Genomic DNA, 22,434 nt, shown 5'->3' with positions numbered 1-22,434 from the left:
CCTGCATCCAAGCTTGTGATCTTTTCTGAAGAGGACTGAGCATCGAAACCACTATTCGGGTAGATTCTTAAAGAGTTTTCTGGCTGGATTCTCTGTGAAGGGTACCTGGGAACTGTGAGCATTTTATTCCTCAGCATGATGTAGAACAGCGATTTCCAACTTTTGTCCTCTCATGGCACACACACTAGTATTCCGTGGCACACCAAAAAAAATATTTTTTGCCGATGTGACAAAAGATAGGTATAATTTTGATTCATTCACACTGGACTGCTGTTGTCATTTTTTAATTTGACCATTTAGGGTAAGAAAGGTCAATGCCCCTGACTTAATAGTCAGGTATTGCATGTTTTCAAAATTCTTGCAGCACACCAGTTGAAAATCGCTGATGTCGAGATGAGCCGCATACAAGGAGGTGGTTCAAAATGAAGCTTATTTTGGAGAGTTGCCTCACTGTTGCGTCTGCCAGAAGGAGTTTGGGTAATTCCGGTGATTGGCTTTTAGTCCTGGCGTGGTGCAGTGTACGGGGGCGCCAGCAGGTGTGTGGGATGCAGGACGCCTAGCGAGCTGAACCTGCCTGCAGGTGTCTGGCGCCAAAGGTGCAGTTTCTACTTTCTGACGCACGGTGGCGCTCAGGTCTCCCTGGCCCTGCCAGCCGTCTCTAAGGCACCTCTGCCGCCACCTGCAGTCTCAACCAAACTCTAGGTGGTGGGACGTGACGGCCGGAGCGCCCAATCGGCCACCAGGCTTTCGGGTACCGTACAGCTACAACCAATAGGAGCTGAGGAGAGGAGCGGGGGAGGCGGGCCCCGCGGCAAGCCTGGCAGAGGCGCGAGGCCCTCCTCCCGCCTCTCCGCCTACTCCATCCTCCGCCGCCTCAGCTTCCCGAGCGAGCCCTGCGGCCGCCGGAGCAGCTCCCGCGGCGGAGCAGGAGCCGGATGGTCAGAGGAGCCCGGCAGCCCCAGCAGCCGCGGAGTCGCCTGGCCCCCAGGTGGGGCGGGGACTGGGTTGGGGATGGGGCGCGGGAGCGGGCCGAGGGATAGCGGCTTGGGGCCGTGAAGCATTCGGGGCGCAGAGGCTGGAAGGGGGGTTTAGGTTGGAAGGATTCGGGGACTGCCTAGGGCGGCGGGGCGGGATGGGCGACGATCGCATCCTCGAGGCAGGAGGGGCATGGGCGGGAGGGGGCGCCAAGGGGTGAGGCTGGGGGCACTGGGCCAGGAGGGGCAGGGCGCGCGCTCCTCTTGGAGGGGCCGTGGAATGCGGGGGGCGCGGAGCCCGGAGGGGCGGGGCTCGGAGGGGTAGTGCAAGCTCGCCAGGGGGTGGGCACGGGAAAGGGGAGGCCGGAGGGACGTACGGGGGTGACGAGGCAGACAATGAGTAGGTGGCGGTGGGTGGTTTTGGGGAGCTGGGCTGTGACGAATTAGAGCCAAGGATGGAATGGGAGATTTGGAGGTAGAGCAGGGTTTGGACTAAGCAGACATCAAGGGAACAGTGGGACCCAGCGTTGCTTGGTGTTGGCAGATAGGGGAAACAGTCTAGGCATCTGGAAGGTCGGGTATAGGTTTAGCGAGCCTATAGTCCTACAGGGTGGTACGTTGAGTTATTGACTGGCAGAGTAGGGCCCGGGGACGTGTTCTTGTATGTCACTTTTAGTTACCATCTTCTCTGCTTTGGTCTACAGACTGACTGGCACAGTGGAGAAACCACCTCGAAAACGGAAAAGCAGGTAAGGCAAAATGCCTTCCTATTTTGATTCGTGTTTCTCCATTTGCTTGGCAACACCTGTGCCATAATGTATAATTACACCCTGTCCGTAGGTGAAGCCTTTTACTTACCCCGTTTCCTAACGAATATAACTATCTGCAGGACTTCTTTTTTGATGGGGGGGGGGGAGGGGATAATCTAAGATTATATGGGAGAGATGTGGAAAATGGAGAAATCCTAGTTTTTGACTTTAGCCATAATTTCAGCTTCTCCCTCAGCTCTGTTTAAAAGCGAATGTTTATTGACCATCTACTCTGTGCCACATACTGTGCACAAGTGCTTTGTATGTGTTATTTTTTTGTAATCCATGAAACACCCTAAGGAAGCATGTACCGTTTTCACTGTTTTGCAGAGGAGGGAACTGAGGAACAGAGAGGCCAAGTATTTACTCAGGGTTGCATATCCCATAAATGACAGAAGCAGGATTTGAATCTAGGTGGTCTGACTCCAGACCTTAAGCTCTTGTCCACTCGACTATAATGTCTCTAATAAATAGCCAATTGAAAATAGGTTTTCTTATCGCTTTTTCTTTTTTTCATTGTACATAGAGTCTAGTAAACATTTGAATCATAGGGAAATAGAAAAAAGGGCTTACATCGTCTGCAAACAAGTGAGTTATTTCTGGAGGGAAAAAAGAGCCTATGTCCACTCCACAAGCATTTTTGAGTGCATTCAGCATCTCAGGTACCATATAGCAATTCTGTGTCGTCATTAGAAGATTTCCTTTTTCACAGATGTAGGCTCTGGCCTAGAGAAAGTAAGCTGTAATAGCGAGGATGTGACCAGGACTACTGCCGTAGTCAGTACTTGGTAAGTTATTGATGTTCGTACACAGAAAACCTCCATAGCAGGTAGATGTGAAAATGCTGATTGTGGAGAGGCCGACAGCCAAAGTCCCTTTGTCTCTCGTCAGGCCTGGACTGTTTCATGTGGTGACCATATCTGGCTGTTGGGCACTCAAAATGTGGCTAGCATGACTCAAGAACTGAGATTGTACTGTCGTTAATCATCATTTAAATCCAAACACCAATACGACGTGTTACTGAAAAATGGTTCCGTGTGTTCGGACCAACTTGGGTATGTGAGTCTACCTTTTCATCTGTAAAATTTATGAAATTTAAGTACAGATCAAGTATCTCCAGTGGAAACTCAATGTCCAAAATGAGGGGTGCTCTAAGTATAAAATACACACCAGATTTCAGGTTAGTACAAAAAATGAATGTAAAATTTCTCATTACTATTTTTTTTCTTTTTTTCTTAACATTAATGTGGGGTTGCCTCTCGCGCACCCTGTACTGGGGACCTGACCTGCAACCCAGGCATGTGCCCTGACTGGGAATCGAACCGGCTACCCCTTGGTTCGCAGCCTGTGCTCAATCCACTGAGCCACACCAGCCAGGGCTCATTACTGATTTTTATATTGATTCCATGCTGGTATAATATTTTAGGTATATCGGATTAAATAAAAGTATTAAAATTATTTTCACTTCTTCTAAATAGCTACTGGAAAATGAACATTTACATATGTGGCTTGCATTGTATTTGTGTTTGACAGCCCTTGTTTAACTCTCATTACGCCACCGCCAGACTCTTGTAGTAGCCTGACTGGTGTCCCAACCTCAGTTCTGTAATTTATTCACCATACTGTACAAGTTGATCTTGTCATTCTCATGCTTAAGATTTTTTCTGTTTTCCCATTGCTTATGGAACGTAATTCAGACTTTCAGCCTAATCATAAAAAAGAGCCTGCCTTTATTTCACTCCTCCCTATGTTTCGAGCCACAGTTTGGTATGATAGCCATGGAAGTTCTCAATAACGGATCTATTAAATGTCTGGTGTGAAATGACTTAACTTTCTGGTGAATCCTTCATGATGAATTCATTGCTGAATGTAACTCAGTGTTCTGTTTGCCATTCCCAGAACTTATGTTCTCTCTTTGCTCTGGGTTTTTTCACACTTTTTCTTTTTTTTTTTTTCCTGGAATACTTCCTCCTCCTTCCTTGGCAAGCTCCCTCCTTTAAGACTTAGCTCAAATGTCAAATCCTCTGTGCTGACTCCCCCCATTCTCTCCTTCTCTTTCCTCTGCTCTGCCTTATTTGCTCCCATGATAGCCTTTACAAACACCTAGATGTAGTGGTTCGGGTTGAATTTGAATTTTAGCTCTCTCAGAGGCAAGCTGTGAAATTATATGCAAGTTAATAAACCTCCCTGAGCCCTAGTTTCCCCACCTGTGTAATAGAAATAATAATAGTTCACCCCTTACAGAGTTGTCAAATGCCTACTACAGTGCCTGGCGTATAGAAAATACGTAATACATTTTAGACTAAAAAGCACCCATCAAATGCCTTTTATTTTCCACCTCTTTTTAAAATCTATATTGTCCAAAGGATTGATCATATAGATATGAAGGCAAAGAAGAAATGGGGGAAGAATAATGAGATTAAACCAGTGGACAAGTTAGTGTACAGGCTAGAAAGTACTGCACAGCTCCTGAAGGCGGGCTCCGTATTTGGCTCCGGGTGTCCTAGAGTAAAGCAAAGAAGAATGCAAAGCTCAGCCTCCAGAGTCGCGGTGCCTGTAATGTCTAACACAGGTCGTTCAGGAGAAGCGTGGCTTGTTTTGACGGTTAGGTCTGAGGGACATCTCTCCCGCTGGTCTCCAGAGTGGGAACACTGGTTTTGTGGGAAAGAAAATCCCAGTGGTAAGCACAGTAGTGAGTTTTTTCAGGTTGCTTCTTATAATGCTTCTCCTTCCAGACTCAGGTAATGCCAGGGAACAGGACATCCTCAAAGAGCCAAAGCAGTGTGGTTTAGGTACACAGCTCCCCGATGGTTGAGCCCAGCTCAGAGACGAAGAGGAATGTTTGAGCCGCGGGGACACTCGCTTATCCCCAGCACCTAGAATAGTGCCCGGCCTTTAGGAGGCTGTGGACTGAATGACTGAGTGAATAAGTCCTCCGTGAATATTATTACTCCTCGTCACCAAATTTTGGTAACCATTGGGCAGCAGTGAGCTTAAGCTTCTATTCTCAGTCAAGAATCGTGAGGTCGTGTATTCTGACTGCCTGTCTGATTGAAGTCACATCCTGATCAAGTCAGGATTTTGGCCTGAATGGACGGACAGCCAGCGTACATCTCTAAAGAGGTGCTGTGGGCAAGACCAAGATTGGTTTCAGAAAACGGTTTTGGGACTGCTCTAAAAATAGAAAACAAAATGGCCATTTATGGCCCTAAGGACGGTTTATAGATTCAGGGGATGTCATGACTATAGCCAGGAGTTGTACAGCTGTTACCAGCAGTGGCATACTGTGGCCATAAAAATTCTCAACATCGAGGGATAGAACTTCCTGGTGGGCACTTCAGATGCATTAATTGTTGAATGTAGCCTTAAGTATCCCTCAGAGTTGGCCTGCTGTGGAGAGCTGTTGACTGTTACACTGTGTATCCTGCTACATTTTGGAAAATAGTTGCCAAAAGCTTGATTTTTATTTTAGAATAGTTGCCGTTAAGTCCTTCTTTTTGATAAACATTTGTTACAGCTGCGTTATCTTTTGAGAACCTTCCTAGTACTGACCAAACTATAATACAATTAAAGAAAGACCAGGATGATTTGAGATAAGCAAGCATCTCATACCCTACTGTTATTCTTTTTGTGTGTGTGTCTTTTTTTTCCCCCACTAAAACTTTTATTTCCTTGTCTCCCTTTTTGTATCTGTAGTACTGAAGGGATACTTAATAAAACTAATGAACTAATAAATGAATTGGTGGCAAGAGGGAGTTAGTGTGGGATGGGGCTTTGGTGGTCCAAAATGATGTGATAATATTTAATATCCTTGATAAACTGCTAGACTGAAAGGAATTTAAAGATTAGGAAACTTCATCTCAGGGTGGTTTTGGAAAATTCTGAAGACTTCAATATTGAAGTTAATAAAAATTTGGGTTATGAGTTACAGGATCCTTTCAGATCCTGTTTGGAATAAGACCCACTTGTTTGGGTAGGGTTAACATTAATTAAAACTTTATTGTATGTCCCGACCAGCGTGGCTCAGTTGGCTGGGCATTGTACCACAAGGTGAAGGGTCACTGGTTCTATTCCTGGTCAGGGCACGTGCCTGGGTGGCAGGTTTGGACCCCGGCCGGGGTGCGTACAAGAGGCAACTGACTGGTACTTCTCTCTCATGTTGATGTGTCTCTCCCTCTTTTTCTCCCTCCCTTCCCCTCTCTCCTCAAAAAAGTAAAGAATAGAAAACTTGGTGATTTGGGTTGTGTGTGTGAGATGTATTTAAAGCAAAGGATCCAGGCATTTTGATGGTATGCGTAATTGGTTTGAATTACAAAACACTCAGATGCTTTTTAGTCCTGGATACTAGAGATACAGACATGAGTGAGACTGGGCCCCTGCCGGGGGGGCCAAAGCTCATATATTTGTGGGGAAGAGAGACACAAGGACGTGAGACATTATAATGACTGTGTATTTGCAAAGGGTTCCTAGTCATTCTGTGTGCTGGTTGTGAGGGCGGTTTCCAGACACACTTCCTCGAAGCCCAAGCCCGAAGGCTTGGAAAGTTGTTTGCGGCAGCCGGCAGCCCTGTGGCTCTGGAAAAGGCTGGGTGGAGCCTGGGTGTGGACTGACACAGGACTAGGTCTTCGGTGAGGTGAGTTCAGGATCTGAACCACAGTGGTCTCAGGTGTGGAAAGAATGGTGTTTTTATTTTTAAAGATTTTATTATCTATTTTTAGAGAGAGGGGAAGGGAGGGAGAAAGAAAGAAAGGGAGAGAAAACATCAATGTGTGCCGGCCACCTTTCACGTGCCCCCCCACGAGGAACCCAGGCACACACCCCCCAGATTGGGAATCGAACCAGTGACCCCTTGCTTTGCAGTTGGTCCACTGAGCCACACCAACCAGGGCAAGAATGGTGTTTTTAAAAGCTTGGGCTGTGATGTCAGTTTTTAGAGCTTAAGAGATGGTTTTCAACTAGGGGCGATTTTGCCTTCCACAGGGCATTGGGCAATGTCTGGAGACATTTTTAGTTGTTAGCCCTGGGGGCAGCTAGCGGGTAGAGAGAACAGGGATGTTGCTAAACACCTATAATACACAGGCCAGCTTTGCACGTCTAGGAATTTTCCACTTCCGGTTGTCAGCGGTGCTGAGGTTGGGAAGTCCAGGACTCGAGTCTGAGTCCCAGGTCTTGCAAATACTAGCTTTGGGCTCCTGAGCAAAGTGCTTAAGCTCTGAGCCTGCTTGCTTGCTTGCAAAACGCAGGTAATGACAGTGGGTCTACCTTGTAGGGTTATTCCTTTCCTCTGACAGTATGTACACTGTGTGAGAGCAGAGGTCTTTGTCTGTTTGCTTGACTATTCTATTCCCAGCATCTAGAATAGCCCCTCACATCCAGGGTGGGGCGGAAGTAGGTCTACAGTTGTGAGTATGTGAAATGCAGAGTTTGTTCTTGGATTAGTATTTATGAATTGTTGTGTTATTTCCCATACAGACAACTGTAAGCTTACTTTTGCTCCACCCTGTATAATAGGTTCTCAGTGAGTCTTCGTTGGCTGAGTCAGTGAATGGCTCATTGAGAGGATTCCAGGAAACAATGATTGTAAAGTACATGATACAGTTACCTGACATCCATGAAGGACTCAGCAAATGATAGCTGAGACTGTCATTGGTTTAATTACTTTTATTTGGCCTTTTCTTCCAGTCTTTGTAAAAATCAGCTTATCGATGTATTATTTGCACAATAATGAAATTCACCAGGGTTACATATACAGTGTGATGACTTTTGACAAATGTATCCAGTTTTGTGACCACCCACTGCAATTGTGAAATGGGACATGCCCCCTCCCCCAAATTTGCTCATGTTCCCTTGCAGTCATGGTTCTGGCAACCACTGATCTCTTACTCTGTCAGTAAAAGTTTTGTCTTTTCTGAAATTTCATGTGAGTGAACCGTTCATTCTATAGTCTTTTGTGTGTAGCTTCTACTTGACATAATGCTTTTGAGATTCATCCATATTATTATGTATAATTGTAGTTAATTTCTTTTTATTTGTGAGGAACATCTCATTGTACGGTTTTTCCACCATTGTTCATCCCCTCGCCAGTGGATGGATGTTTGCCGTGTTTCTAGTTTTTGGCTGGCGTGACTGCCGCTGTTGTGAGCGCCTGAGCAAAGGCTCTGTGCAGATGTGCGTTTTCATTTCTCTTGGGTAACGCCTAGGAATGACTCTGCCGTGTCTTACTGCAAGTGGATGGTTAGTTAGCTTTTTAAGAGGTTGCCCAGCGGTTCCACAGTGGCTGTACCATTTTGCATACCCACCAGCAAGGTATGGGATTCCATTGGCTCCATATCCTCGTCAATACTTGATATTGTCATTTTTTCTTTCTTTATTTAAAAAAAAACATTTATTTTTAGAGAGAGGGGAAGGGAGGGAGAAGGAGAGAGAGCAACATTGATCAGTTGCCTCTCGCACACCCTCAACTGGGGACCTGGCCCACACCCCAGGCATGTGCCCTGACCCGGAATCGAACCAGCAACCTTTCACCTCGCAGGACGATGCCCAACCCGCTGAGCCATACCAGTCAGAGCTATCATTATGTTTTTAAATTGCTTTTCCCGAATGACTAATGATTTTGAGTATCTTTTCGTGTATTTATTAACCACTCATAACCACTTGTAACTTCTTTTGTGAATTTTATGTTCAAGTCTTTTACCTACTTAAAATTTTTTTTTAAATTTTATTTGTTTATTTTGAGAGAGAAAGAGACAGAAAATAGAAAGAGAAAGAGAGAGAGAGACTTGTTGTTCCACCCATTCGTGCATTCATTGGCTGATTCTTGTTTGTGCCCTGAGTGGAGATCGGACCTGCAAGCTCAGTGTGCCAGAACAGTGCTCTAACCAACTGAGCTGCCTAGCCAGGGAGTTTACCCACATTTTTATCAGTCATCTTCTTATATAGTTATAAGAGTTTTTTATGTATTCTGCCAACCAGTTCTTTATCAGGTAAGTGTTTTGCAGGTATTGTCCCCAGTCTGTGGGCCACCTTTCCTTTTTCTTCACCGTATCTTGAGGAGCTTTTAGCTTGAATACTAGTTTGAATGGGAACACTTTTAATTGAGGTAGCAGATACAAGAGGAGCAAGTTTGGAGGGCTAAGCCTGAGTTGACTGGCTGTGTGGAGTGTAAAGTGCTTCAGTGTACCCTCTCTAACCAGGCAGCTGAGGACGTGGGTCTGGAGCGTGAGGTATGGATTTAGAGGTCAAAAGCAAAGACTCGGTGGTCCAAGTGATGAAAATGAATGAAATAACCTGAAAAAAAAACAACACCCTAGGAGACCATGTTAAGTGAGATGTGAAGAAGGCAGTAGAATGGTACAGTAACATTGGGTGGAAGTACGAGGTCTGTCCGGGAGGTATCCAGCATGTAATATGAAAACTAGAGACATTTATTGAAGAAGATACAAGATACAAGAAGCATTGTGCACAGGACAATGACACTTTAGTACCCTTCAAAGAATGCACCTTGGGACCTCACACAGTTCTCTGGCTGCCCCATCGTATTTTCCTGAACCTCACTGACGGTCTGAAATCTCTTCCCTTTCAAAGGTGATTTTAGTTTTAGGAAAAGTCAGATGTCTCAGGGCACCAAATCTGGGCTGTAGTGGGGCTGAGTCACCTGGGTGATTTGATGTTTCACCAAAACACTCTGCATGAGTCGTGATGTGTGAGCAGGCTCATTGTTGTGGCGAAGCTGCCAATCACCAGTTGCCCATAGCTGTGGCCTTCTGAAGCATCTGAATAGTTTCTGCGGAGGTTTCTTCAAGGTTAATGCAAAATTTGATACAGATTCATTGCTCTACTTGCTCAGTCATTTTGAATGTGACAGCCACACAGTACACATGCTCACTCAGTGGCATCTACCACCCCCACTGACTAGTACAGTGAAGCTGTCATTGCTCACGCACGGGCATTGCAGTCCACTCTCCTTGGCTGCCACGTTACATCGATGCCGTGCGAACTATCCTCATTATATTAACGATGGCTGGGCTTTTTCTGGACAGACTGTCTACCAAACTGCTTTCTATCTCTTGGATGTTCCCTCTTTCTTTGCTGTGTTATCTGTCCACTGCAGTTGTCAGTAGTCATCAGACAAGCAGTGTTCATCTCCGGGAGGTAGATCTCTCTGGTCTGGTCGGAAGCTGAGATTCTGGAAGTCGTTACTCAGAAAACCAGAGGCAGGTTTTCCAGTTCACACTGAAACACAGGCATATCCACTATTTACAGTTTCTTTGTGATGATATTTGCTTCAGCAGCCTCCCTACAGAAATGCAGTGGGTTTGGCAAAGCAGGTGTCAGTGAAAACCTAGGGCGCGATGCCAACATTCAGTTCTGTGAAAGCAGAGTCTGTGGGGCCCGAGATAGCGTGGTCAAAGTGTTTAGCATTTCCATGTAAGATTTTATTCTGGAATAGATCTGGACTAGCTCAAGCAGTGATTTTCCGGTGTGTTCAAACAGAGCCCAGGGGTGCCTTGGGACTAACTCAGGGGCCCCCGGGAGGGTGGGATGCTGGGAGCAGCCAGGAGAAGATTAGGCGGACTAGCCTCTAAGGCATCCCTTCTGCTTTCTGTTTGCCTGTATATTTTTAATATGGAAAATGTGAATGTAGACAAACTGAGAACATGGCAGTGAACCTGAACTGTTTACCCCGCCTACTTTGCCCCGTGGGGACCTCTTTAAATTGGCTCCCGGTCCTTGGGCAGGACTGTGGTAGACTCGGAGAGCTCCCTCGCTTCCTGGTTGGACCGGGTGTTCCAGGCCCGTCTTGTATGTGTTTGACTCAGACCTAGAATGTGCTGTTCTCCAGGGAGACCTGTTCTGGCGTCACTCTGCTTCTTACTGTATGTTTTCATCCTGAGGTTCTAGCTGAAAACAAGGATTCTGCAGGCTGGGCAAAAGTAGGTTTACAGTTGTGAGTGTGCAAAACCCAGAATTCCTGTATTATTATTTATTGATTGTTATTTTCCATAAAAACAACTATAAACCTACTTTTGCCCCACCCTGTAGAATCCTTGTTCTCAATTAGAATATCCTAAAAGTATAGCCTAAAAGTAGTTATGAAAGTGACAAATTCAGAAGAATGGATTGTATACGTTACTGTGTTCTTCAATAATCCTCCATCAATGTAATTTTTTCCACTTGGATTTTTTTTGATAGAAGTTGAGTAGCACACTGTGGGGAGTTACATTTTAGGTTAACATCCTGAAACACAGGTGATCTGTAATGCTGATTATCACAGGTGAGCTCTCAATGCTGATCTATTGAGAGATCAAGTGACTAGAGTGGTAGAATTGATTATTTTCTTTTTTATGGAAATTGTGGGTCCCTAACCTAAGTGAATGGCTTTCCTGTGAGGCCAGGATTTTTTGGATATAAAACCACTTGTTTAATATTCTATACATTATGGGAATATAGCCTGGAAAAATTTGGGGGAAATATATTACTGATGGAATGATCATAATGTTTTGAGGGAACAACTTGCTTGGAATTTTCTTTGAAATTACCAAGATTAATGAGTTATAAAAGCTATCCATAAATTAGTACATTAACTGACCATGTGGTAAGTATGAATCTTACTTCACAAAATCAGGTAACCAAGAAATGTTACAATATTCATTTTCTTCAAATGAGATGAAATCGAACTGTGGGGACCCCCCACCCCAATTCCACCAAACCAAACTGATGAGCACTTTAATCTCAGTGATTAAGAAGAGGCATCTACCCCTCCTGAGGGCTGTGCAGGTATCCCAGAGGCTTGTGCGGAAGGTCAGTTTGCAGGCCGCTGTGGCCGAGGCTGGTAAGTGTGTCATCAGAGAGGATGTGGTTCCTCAGTGTTCGGTGTCTCTGGTGGTTGTAGCCGGTTTCAGGCTCAGGAGTCCTTGCCGGTTACGGGGATCCTGGTGTAGAGGTTTCCGCTCTTCTAGGTATGGCGCACCCCATTCCCCTCCACGGACTTGCCGTTGTTCTAGAACCTGCCAGGGAGTGGGGTTGCAGGCCCCGAGACTCTTCCTCCTCCCCAGGTAAATCACCCCTTTTTTTTTCTTGTCTCTACCTTGCTGTCCTCAAAGGCACTGCCTTTTCACCCTTCCCTCAGGGTAGCCTCCTCAAGGAGTCCGTATTTTTGGAAAACAAACACAAACCTCCCCTGAGTCATGTGCTGTCTTCCTGGGGACTGGGGAAGGCAGTGGGAAGAAAACATCCGTTGATGTCTCAGTAACTTATCCGGCTATATTTCCCCCCAGTCATTCCTTTAGTCCCTGTGGTGGTTTTAAAGATCTGCTCACAAATTCTTTGATTCTCTGTTCTCTGAAAGATGGAGTTTGGCCTTCGTGCCCTTGAGTGTGGTCTGGGCTTAGCAGAGGTGATGAGAGGTCACTTCCCGGATCAGGTGAGAAGGTGACTCTGGCTTCCGTCTCCAGTGGAGTCTTTCTCAGTCTCTCCTGAATCCCTTGCTCTGGCTGGGGGAGGCTGGTGATGCGAGGCAGCCCTGTGCAGAGGGGAGCCAGTGGCCTGGTTGTGAAGACACTGGGGCAGCCTGTGGGCGGGCGACATGGTAAGGAAGCCAGACCTGCCAGCGGCCACAGGAGTGAGCTGGGAAGGGGAGCCTACGTTGGCTGAGCCTGGAGGTGGCTGCAGCCCTGGCCGGAGGCTTCACTTATCCAGCGCTGAGTTATATGAGCCTGTGATGTTTTTTGTTTTTTTTTTTTGAGAGTCTCCTTTCTCCTGGCACTGGCTCCATTATACCCAACGGGTTCAATCTCTGGCTAAGCCTTTTCTCCTGGATAGTTAGTTCTCTGATGGGCTGTTGTGTGTGCACGTGTTTGTACATATTTGCATGTTGGGGAAACAGCTATCTTTTTATTAAAGGCATTGAAGGGCGATTGACTCGTAGCTTCAGGCAGCGACGTGTGCCTGTCCTAGTAACTGAGTCTCTGGCCATTCGCTCTTCGTCTTCAGAGTCATTGCTCCCTCCCTGGTGTTTTGTCCCACAGAACACGTCCCCTTGCCCACATTCCTGCTTATTAGGGGAAGAGCCAAAAGGTAGTTGCCCAGGGAGGAGTCGGTTTTCCTCTGCCCGGTACCATCCCCAGGTTTTAAACTCCTTTCCAACCCCTGCTGGGCTCTCTGGGAAGAATGGGCAAATCAGATTCAAGTAAGCTGTGGTAACTAATTTTATGTGCCAGCTTGATTGGGCCACAGGGTGCTCAGACTTTTGGTCACACGTTATTCTGGCTGTGTCCGTGAGGGTGTGCTAGATGTGAGTAACGTTTCAGTCCATGCACTGAGTGAGGCAGGTTGCCCTCCCCGTGTGTGTGTGTGTGTGTGTGTGTGTGTGTGTGTGTCGGGGGGAGGGAGGGGCTCGTCCCGTCCCATGAGACCCGAGAAGAACAGAAGGACTGCTGTATGAGGGGACTGCGCCCGTCTGACTGCTTGGGTTGGGATATCAGTCTCTAAAGCGCCTTTGGGCTTGAGCTAAAACTGCTGTTCCTGGTCTCAAGCCCACTGGCTCTTAGACCGGGACGCACACCATCAGCTCTGCTGGTTTTCCGCCTTCAGACTCGGGCTGGGATGACGCCGTCCGCTCTGGTGGGTCTCCGGCTTGTAGAACTTGGCACCTCTCTGTCTCCTTCATCGCGGGAGCCAGTTCCTTCTTCTCTCTCTGCACACACGAGCACACACGCTTGTGTTGTGCTGTTTCTCAGTAGAACCCTGACTGATGCATGAGTCTGGTCTTTTTTACGGCCTGTGTTTCCTCCGTGCTTTTCCAAAGTGCTCTTACACCCGCCATAGTTGTGCACTGCTGGCTGTCGGCTCCCTTCGAGGCTGCAGGCCGCCGTGAAACGGCCATCGTCACCCCCAGCTAAGCAAAAGGAGAGGTATTGGTGTTGTCATGAACTTGGCAGCTGTTTTGGAGACACTTCATGGTGAGGCTAGACACCAGTCTGTATTCTTGTTTTGCAGCCGGGATTCTTTCTGCTGAGCCCCGCCATGTGGCCCCCGGGCCATGGGAGGGTCTCTGCCTGTTCGGCAGTGTCCTGGGGGTTCTTCTCTGCGTGGGCCCCTGTTAAAGGCACTTACACATGGTTTCCCCAAAGCCTGCAGAGTGACCATCGGAACTTTTAAACTATTGTGATAATTTCCACAGTATGGAGTGATCCCATGCGGATTTTCAGAGAGCAACTGCCAAAAACAAGGATTTTAGATTTAGAATAGTCACCATTACCCTTCTTTCTAACAGTATGTGAACAAGCCATTTACCTATTGAGGTAACTCCTGGCTGGTGAAAATAAAATTGTCATCAACAAGTAAGAAGATTCTTACTTAAAAAAAGATTTTATATATTTATTTTTAAAGTGAGGGGAAGACAGGGAGAAAGAGGGAGAGAAACATTGATCAGTTGCCTCTCTTTTGTGCCCCGACCGGGGACCAAACCTGCAACCCAGGCGTGTGCCTGGACTGGGAATCAAAATGACGACCCTTCTGTTTTGGGGCCAGTGCCCAACCCACTGAGCCACACAGGTCAGGGAGATTCTTACTTTGTTATAAAATAAGAATTCCATCTGTATTGTCACAGAGCTATTTTAAATCATCAAGATGTGTTTAAAAGAAGGGGATGCTTTGAATAACTGATGAGAGAATTACAGAGTCTGTGCTGGAAGAGATTAGGTGTTGAGTCCACCTGCAAGAGCAGCGGAAGCCCCGAACGCACCTGGAGAGGGAGCCCCTGAAAATCCTGTCTCAGCCTTTTTTTTTTAGGATTTTATTTATTTATTTTTAGAGAGGGAAGGGAGGGAGGGAGAGAGAGAGAGAGAGGGAGAGGGAGGGAGAGAGAGAGAAACATCAATGTGCGGTTGCTGGGTGCCGTGGCCTGCAACCCAGGCATGTGCCCTGACTGGGAGTCGAACCTGCGACACTTCGGTTTGCAGCCTGCCCGTCTCAGCCTTTTCAAATGCGGTTCTGTTCACCCGTATGTTCACCATTAGCAGAAATGTTTTAAATGTTTTCTAAGAATTTTATCTAAATTGACTGTCTCATGTACATACCGTAGCATGGAAATGCCCTTGTGACAAACTACCAATAGCATTTTGTAGAGGTATTAGTGAATTTGTGGTACTTTTGTCATTATTGATTTTTTTCAATAACCACGAAATAAAATCACAGTTGTCATGTAGATGTCCACAGAATTTAACTAAAAAGAAAAGATTTTAATTTATTTATTTTTAGCAAGAGGGAAAGTGAGGGAGAAAGAGAAAGAGAGGAACATCGACTGGTTGCTGTCACATGCCCCAGCCCGCAGACTTGGCCCGCAGCCCAGGCACAAGCCCCGACCGGGAATTGAACCAGTGACCTTTTGGTTTGCGGGTAATGAACACCCAGCCCACTGAGCCACACCAGTCAGGGCAGAATCATTACTCTTAAAAAAAGAGATGCTTATACTTGAAAACGTGGAAACCACTGCATTAGCCTTCTCTGGTGCCATTTCTAGCTCTAACCTGTGGAAAAGGGACTGGGCTGAAGGATGGAGTTTTTGTGCACGAATGTGTCTGAAGAGCATGTGGCATGGCCTGCTGGTGGGACCCCCAGAGCTTTGGCTGGTTTCTAGTCACTCCTTCTCTGTCTTTATTTTTTTTATCCCTGCATGCCCCAGGGTTTGACTCACCTTTACTCCGACATCCATTCTGTACTCTGTCATTCTCGGTGCCCATGAACCCTGCCCTGAAACAGGATGCAGGTGCCTCAGCTCCTCCCTTACCTCGGTAACCGAAGGTATTTGATGCATTTTCATTTTTAAGCGTTTTTTACTGCCAGTAACAGTGGGGAATGAGTAAATTAAATTTATGTACTCTAGAATTCAGAGGGTTACTCAAAAAAAAAAAAGGTTCCCCTGACCTTCACTGAAAGATAAATGAGAAACGTTTAGTTTTCTAGCAGTTGCTAAAATAAAAGTAGTAGACTAAGTGATGTCAGAAGTTTCTTCCAACTCAAATGTGTTTACTCTTTTATGAGTTATTACTTAACTGTATATTTTATCACTCTTTTATTCTGGAAAGTACCTAACTGTCCTTTCTTCCCCTTTCCTCCATCATTTGGCCCTGAAGATAATGACTTATAGGCCACTGAATTCATTTCATCACAGGGGAGGAGGAATTGTTTTCAATCTCCACTTGTTGCTTTTTGTAGGCAATGTCTATGTAATGAAAACCAGGAAACACTATTGACAAGAAGTTAATGTCGATATATTCTGACACATCACCATTCCACTGGTGTGATAAATTGTATTCGCCGAAGACATCTGCAACAGCATCTTTCATTCCACATGGCATACTAACAGTGTGACCTTCACACTCCTCCCATCTGGTGGTGAGGACTCTGTCCCCATCTCTTAACCAGGGCAGGCCTATGCAGCCATTGCCACTAATAGAGCATGGCTCAGGCGAACACTACGTGACTTCCGGGGCTAGGTCACCGGAAGGCCATGTCCTCCCACCTTCCTCTCTTGGCATACTCTTCGGAACCTCGCCACCAGGCCGTGCTGTGCGGAGCTCAGGGGGGAGGCCTAAGGGAGGGAGAATCTGAAGCTCCTGGTCCTCCGCCCCAGCTGACACCCAGCGCCAGCCTGCCAGCCGTGTGAGCGAGCGTCCCGAAATGGATCGTGATCCTCTGGATCCCCATGATGCTGCCCCGGGGACTGCCCACGTACAGCAGAGCACCGCCCCTGCCAGGCCCTACCCAGGTTCTCAGGCATGATGAGAGATTGTTATTTTAAGCTACTAAGTTGTACTGCAGAAGATAACTGCACTGGTATTGCGCTTTGCCAGAGTTTGGAGTAGAGACCCTAGTATATATTCAACTGCCTCAACTTTAAGAACAAGGTGTATTTCTACCTTCAGGAGCACTCTTAGTCCCTGAAGAGAAGAAAAACAGATTCTGCGTCCCCTTCCCTTACAGATTTTTATGTCATTGACTGTCCTTTTACATGTTTATTCAAGGATGGTATTGCAAAAAAAAATAAAGGGTGGCACCAAACAGCAAAAGTTGGACAAGAATGTCACTTACTAGAGAACGCCATTCTCGTGTCCTTCTGGTTGAGAAGGTTGTGTGCGTGTGGACAATGAGAAGTGACTTCAGAATGACTTTGGAAAGGAACATCCTCTTTGTAAGTCCGTATCTGCATGTGCGAAGGTGTCTGCGTCCTAGGGCAGTTGTAAATTTCAGTTATGTATGCACATAAAGTGTTTAATAGTGCCTGTCACAGAGTCTCGGTGTTCGTTAGCACTGCTAATGACTCCAGAGAGGGGGAAGGATAAGGAAGTAGGCTGCGGTCTAAAAGCATGGAGTAAATACTTCTAAGAAGTTAGGGACTGGGGGATTTGGGAAGGTCTGAAGGGACTAAGGGATTAATAAACGTGTTTTAGATTTTTTCAAGGCTTAAAGTTTCACACCTCTTTGGAAAAGAGGATTAGGGAGAAGGTGATGGAAAAATTTCAAAACCAGGAATGGGCCGGTGCTGGTTTTTGGACTTCTTGATAGTAATGGGCATTTACTGAATGGGTTAAGCAGTGATGTCTCATATATTACCTGTTGTCACTGGTTTCTTTTTCTGACAAGCCCTTTAAATGTATTGGTGAATACATGCAAAAAAAATGTATGGCTCTTAAGTGTTCACTCTGTGTTTTTATCAATTCTTAATCGTTTGTGTGAAGGTTGATTACAAGGTAGAGTAGTAAATGATAAATGGGAGGTGGGGACCATGGGAGGATAACCTAATTCCCGGAGTGCTGATGCTTATTCCCAGGGTGCTGATCAGGTTTATATGTGTTACTTCATCTGAAGACAGATGGTGTTATTCGCACATACAAATAGAGAAACTCAGGCTAAGGAAAGTCAAGTAGCCCGGCTAGAAGTGACACAGTCAAGACAAAACACTATTTTTGCCTGGCTCTATAACATTTTTGCAACAGACTAAAATAGTACCATTGGCCCTGGCTGGTGTGGCTCAGTGGATTGAGCGCCGACCTGCAAACCGAAAGTCACGGGGTTGATTCCCAGTCAGGGCACATGCCTGGGTTGCAGGCCAGGTCCCCAGTCGGGGCGGGGGGTGGGGTGTGCAAGAGGCAGGCGATCGACATTTCTCTTGCACATTGGTGTTTCTCACCCTCTCTTTCTCTTTTCTCCTTTTTAAAAATACATAAATAAAAAATTCAAAATAGGACCATTGGATTAAAAAAATCTTTGGTGGAGATAATTTTTATCTATTAAGGTCCATAATAAAATGAAAACATAAGGTCCACAAGGTTCTATTAAGGTCCATAATAAAATGAAAACACTTCTTGATGTGGATGTCTTCTGGCTTCAAATGCTTCAAACCTACTCATGCTTCTACAACCATTCTTTTTTATTTCACCAATTTCTGTAATTGAGATAATGTAGTTTAATCAGCTGATCCTCTCCAATGGTTCAGGTAATTAGGTAAAAGTATTTTGGGGTGTTTTTTTTTTTTTGGTAACCAGGTGGCATTTTTACTTTTAAGTATCAAAGAGAGTAAAGGCCATTAAAAATGAAAAGAATTCTGTTCTAGACAGTTCATGCTATTGCACGTCTCACAGGTACCAGATTTAAAGGCAGAAATGTTAAAATGATGTGTGAATTTACTGGATAACAAACAAACCTTATGCATGAGACTAGACGACAGACAGGCAATTTGAAACATTACCGAGTGAAAAACATCTTCACTAAGATTGACTCACTCTATTACATTCAATATACAGGAATGCAGTCTTTGATTCAATCAGGATATTCTTCCTGGAGGTCTCAGATTTTTCTTTCTTCTTGTATTTTGGATCCCTTTATCCTTTGCAGCATGTTGTATTTTTTTTTTTTTTTAATTTATTGATTTGAGAGAGGGAGAAGAAGGGAGAGGGAAGAGAGAGAGAGAAACATCAATTTGTTGTTCCACTTATTTCTGCATTCATTGGGTGCTTGTTGTGTGTGCTCTGACCTCGGCATAGCGGGACGATGCCCTGGCCAGCCGAGCCGCCCGGCCAGGTGCTGCGTCCGTGGGTGGGGCGCCATGCTCTGCAGTCCGCACTTGGAGAATGGGAGTTCCGCTCCACTTTCTTGAAGGCAAAGTATGTAAATTATTTTGATTTTTTTCTTCATAGAAGATTCATCTAATCTCCTAGTTAGTTATTTGTCTGTTTGTTTATATAATTGGACACATGATTTTTTAAATACTTTGATTTATAATCCAGTGCTACATTATTTTTGTTGCTGAGATTGTTCCAACTCGGCCAACGGGAGCTCTTCAGTTGACGCTTTGTCCCTTTGACATATTTCTGTCTTTGTGGGTTTAAAAAAACACTTTTTTTCCCCACACTTCCTTATTTTCTGGCACTATGAAATACTCCAGACTCATTTGGTGTATTTTTTGCTTCTGTCAAAGACTCAGACATTTCTCCAAGGAACCTTGTTTCCTTTTATTGGAAATGGTATTAAAGATCAAGATCTGGGTACTTGGGTGTGCTTGTTGCTACTGGGGGACAGTGGGCTGTTAATTTGCCTTTCTGTATGACTGATGAAGTCAAGCACCTTTGTATATGTTTACACGTTATTTGTATATCCTGTTTGTCTTGTGGGAGAATTAATTTGGTCCCTGTTACTACTACATCTTGGACAGAAGCGGAAGTCTTTGAGATGTTTTTTAAAAATTCTGAATGGGTGTTTAATTTTAAAAAGTGTTTATTGATTTTAGAGACAGAGGAAGGTAGAGAGAGAGGGAGAGGGAGACATCAATGTGAAAGAGAAATCGATTGGTTGTCTCCCGTACGCACCCCGACTAGGGATCGAACCCACAACCTACGTGTGTGCCCTGACCACAAATTGAACTCTCCAGCCTTTTGGTGTATGGGATGTTGCTCCAACCGAGCCACACAGGCCAGGGCCTGAATGGGTGTTTAATTTTATCAAATGCTTTTTCTGTGTCTATTGAGATGATTAAAAGGTTTTTTTCTCCTTTTTTTCTGTTAATGCATGTTAAATTACATTGATTTTTTTTCCCCCTAATGTTAAATCAACCTTGAGTTTCTGGAATAAATCCTACTTAGTCATGATGCATTATCCTTTCTTATATGTTGCTCAATCCAATTTGCTAGCGTATTTTTTTAGGATTTCTGCATTTATGTTTTTATCTACATACTGCCCTTGCTCAGGTGTTGACATCAAGACTATCCTGGTTTATGAAATGTTCTGGGAAATGTTCCTTCTCTTTTTCTAGAAAAGCTTGCACAATATTGGTGCTTTTTCTTCCATAAACGGTTAGACGAATTCTCTGGTGAAGCCATGTGGTAATTTCATCTGGGAAGCTGAGTACAGATCTATTTCTTTAATAGTTATAGGAATATTCAGATTTTTCATTCGTTTTCGTTTCAGTTTTGGTCAGCTGTTTTTCTGAGGAGACAAGTAATCTGTTCAAAGTTGACATCTAATCCCGAATAAGCCTTTCAGTCGTGTGCTTGTTCAGACGATGTCGGCCCCCCATGATACAGTACGTGCTTTCAAACGTGTGCACTCTTGTGTCCTCCCCAGTAGACGGTGGACTAGCAGGCAGGTTCCTCTCTGCTGAAACTTAGTGTTACCCGAGGCTTAGGGCCAGGTAGATATTTTAGTTAAATTACAGCATATTTAGAGTTTGTATTGAGATTTTAAAAGGAGGGCCCTTGACTTAAGTAGCTGTTCCAGTACTTCACTTGGGCTCTGTCAGTCTCTGAAACGTACATTTTTCCCCTTCGGCAGTGGGCTGGTGTTTGTTAGACGATGCACTGAATAAAAAGGTGGGACTTGTGAATTGAAGGTATAGTTCTTAAACTTTGGAAATACCATTTCTGTTACATTTATTTTTCTAGATTTCACTCAGTTTTATTCTTACTTCTTAAAACCTTGTGGAATGGGTATCTGTCTGTCATTCTACAGCAATTGAAAGAAAAATAAGCCTAGTTCGGGATATGACTTACCAAAACCAGTATTTGTTTCTGTTCAGGAGAGATTGTAACTTGAATTGAACTGTGTTAACAGGGAGAATTTAGTGAATACGTAACATTTCAGCACCACCAAATGTGTTCATCTGGTTAGAGGGGACTGAGTTTCAGAGTCCCATGTCAGGGAAGAATGTGGTTTGAGTGGAAAGGGTTCAATTGAAGGTCTGTTTCTGTGAAGCATGTTGTCTGTTGCCAAAAGAAATATTACCTAGCAGCGGCTGACATGTGCCAAGAGAGGCCGGGGAAGTCTTGTAGTAGAAATTGCACAGGAGAGCTGTCAGACTAGATCCCTGAGGATGTCAGGCAGGAAGTAAAGCTTATGATGCTAAAAAAAATGTTGCTGGATGGCTAGGCCATTGGAAGTGAATCTTCCATTGCTTGTAATTTTTAAATCACGCTCTTACGTTGAATAGGCAGAGTTACTTACATGTGATTTAAACTTTAAAAAACTTAACCCCAAATTTAAGAAATTTTCTAAGATCCTATTCAGTAAATATGAATATATTTATAGCCTTTTCCTACTAGGTGTTTATGTTCTGAGATTAAGGCTTGGAAATGTATTAGTAGATGAGCTTTAAGTTCTGAGGGATTAAATAGTGTAAATAGTTTCCTTTTCTATGGCGAAAATGGAAATACAGAAAATGTAAATAAGCAGTTGTGCCTAAGTGTTTATCTGTGGTTCTCTCTCTGTCTCTCTCTCTCTTTTTTTTTCTCTCTCTCTTACAATACAGCCCTTCCCATTTCTGCTGTGCACAGCCAGACACACTGCACAGAACTGCAGGAGTTCTGCACCTGAAGACCTTCTGAAGGAAATCTAACTGGGCCCCTTTGTATGTGGGGAAACGAGACAGGTCTGGTTGAAGTACCAGCAGTTTTCCCAGGGTCAGAAAGGGAATCAGGACATTTTTAGCACTTGGGGAAACAGAACCTGTCCCTTAATTACTGTTGTATTACTTACTAGAAATCTTAACTGTGGTCTTGGTTTTCTCACCACCAGGCGGCTTCTGACTGGTGGGGTGTCCCCTTTTAGGGCATTGCCTGAAAAAGTGAAAACTGCCCAGACTCTCTGAGGACCACCATTGTTCAGGAAACCAAAACAGTGCTGGCACTTTAAATAAAGTAAGAATAGCTTTAGGTTCGTAGAACTGACAGACGGCTATGATGAAATTATTCAATTTAAGCCCTAGTGGGCTGCTTCTATATCGGTGTCTCCTCTCTGCCCTAGGAGTGCGTCTTGGAGCTCCCAGCCGTGTTTCAGGCTCAGGTTATAAAACTCCAAAAGGAATGGAAATGGTCCTGTCGTTCCGTCATAGGCAGTCCTTGTAATGCAGTTGTATGCTGGAATCTTAATGGTCTGGTTCACTTCTGGGCCATGACAGCGTTAAAGATGCTTTTTTAAAAAAGGTTTGTATTTATTTTTCAGAGAGAGGGGAAGGGAGAGAGAGGGAGTGAAACATCAATGTGTGATCACCTCTCACATGGCCCCCACTGGGGACCTGGCCTGCAACCCAGGCATGTGCCCTGACTGGGAATTGAACTGGCAACTCTGGCTCACAGCCTATGCTCAGTCCACTGAGCTAC

The 22,434-nt window shown here is 45.0% G+C and overlaps 1 protein-coding gene across 4 annotated transcripts in view; it reads left to right on the top strand.

The window, feature by feature from the left end:
* The first annotated feature begins 811 nt into the window (after positions 1 to 811).
* The window catches only part of SCAI (suppressor of cancer cell invasion), a 102,122-nt gene continuing 80,499 nt past the window's right edge, over positions 812 to 22,434 (top strand). For 2 of the 4 annotated variants that reach the window (XR_004902345.1, XM_036022215.1), the window contains exons 1-2: positions 812 to 988; positions 1,679 to 1,723. Coding sequence is in view for 2 of the 4 variants with exons in the window: in XM_036022215.1 (XP_035878108.1) it covers positions 936 to 988; positions 1,679 to 1,723 (98 nt within the window). In the remaining 2 variants the exon portion in view is untranslated. Of the gene's footprint in view, positions 989 to 1,678; positions 1,724 to 21,584; positions 21,684 to 22,434 lie in introns of those variants that run through there. The other 2 variants (XM_028516930.2, XM_036022216.1) reach the window with 2 other exon arrangements.

The sequence above is a fragment of the Phyllostomus discolor genome, chromosome 3 (genome assembly GCF_004126475.2).
Source record: "Phyllostomus discolor isolate MPI-MPIP mPhyDis1 chromosome 3, mPhyDis1.pri.v3, whole genome shotgun sequence".
NCBI classification, from domain to species: Eukaryota; Metazoa; Chordata; class Mammalia; order Chiroptera; family Phyllostomidae; genus Phyllostomus; species Phyllostomus discolor.
Note: the sequence above shows the minus strand (reverse complement) of the source record. Positions and strands in the feature narration are given on the sequence as shown.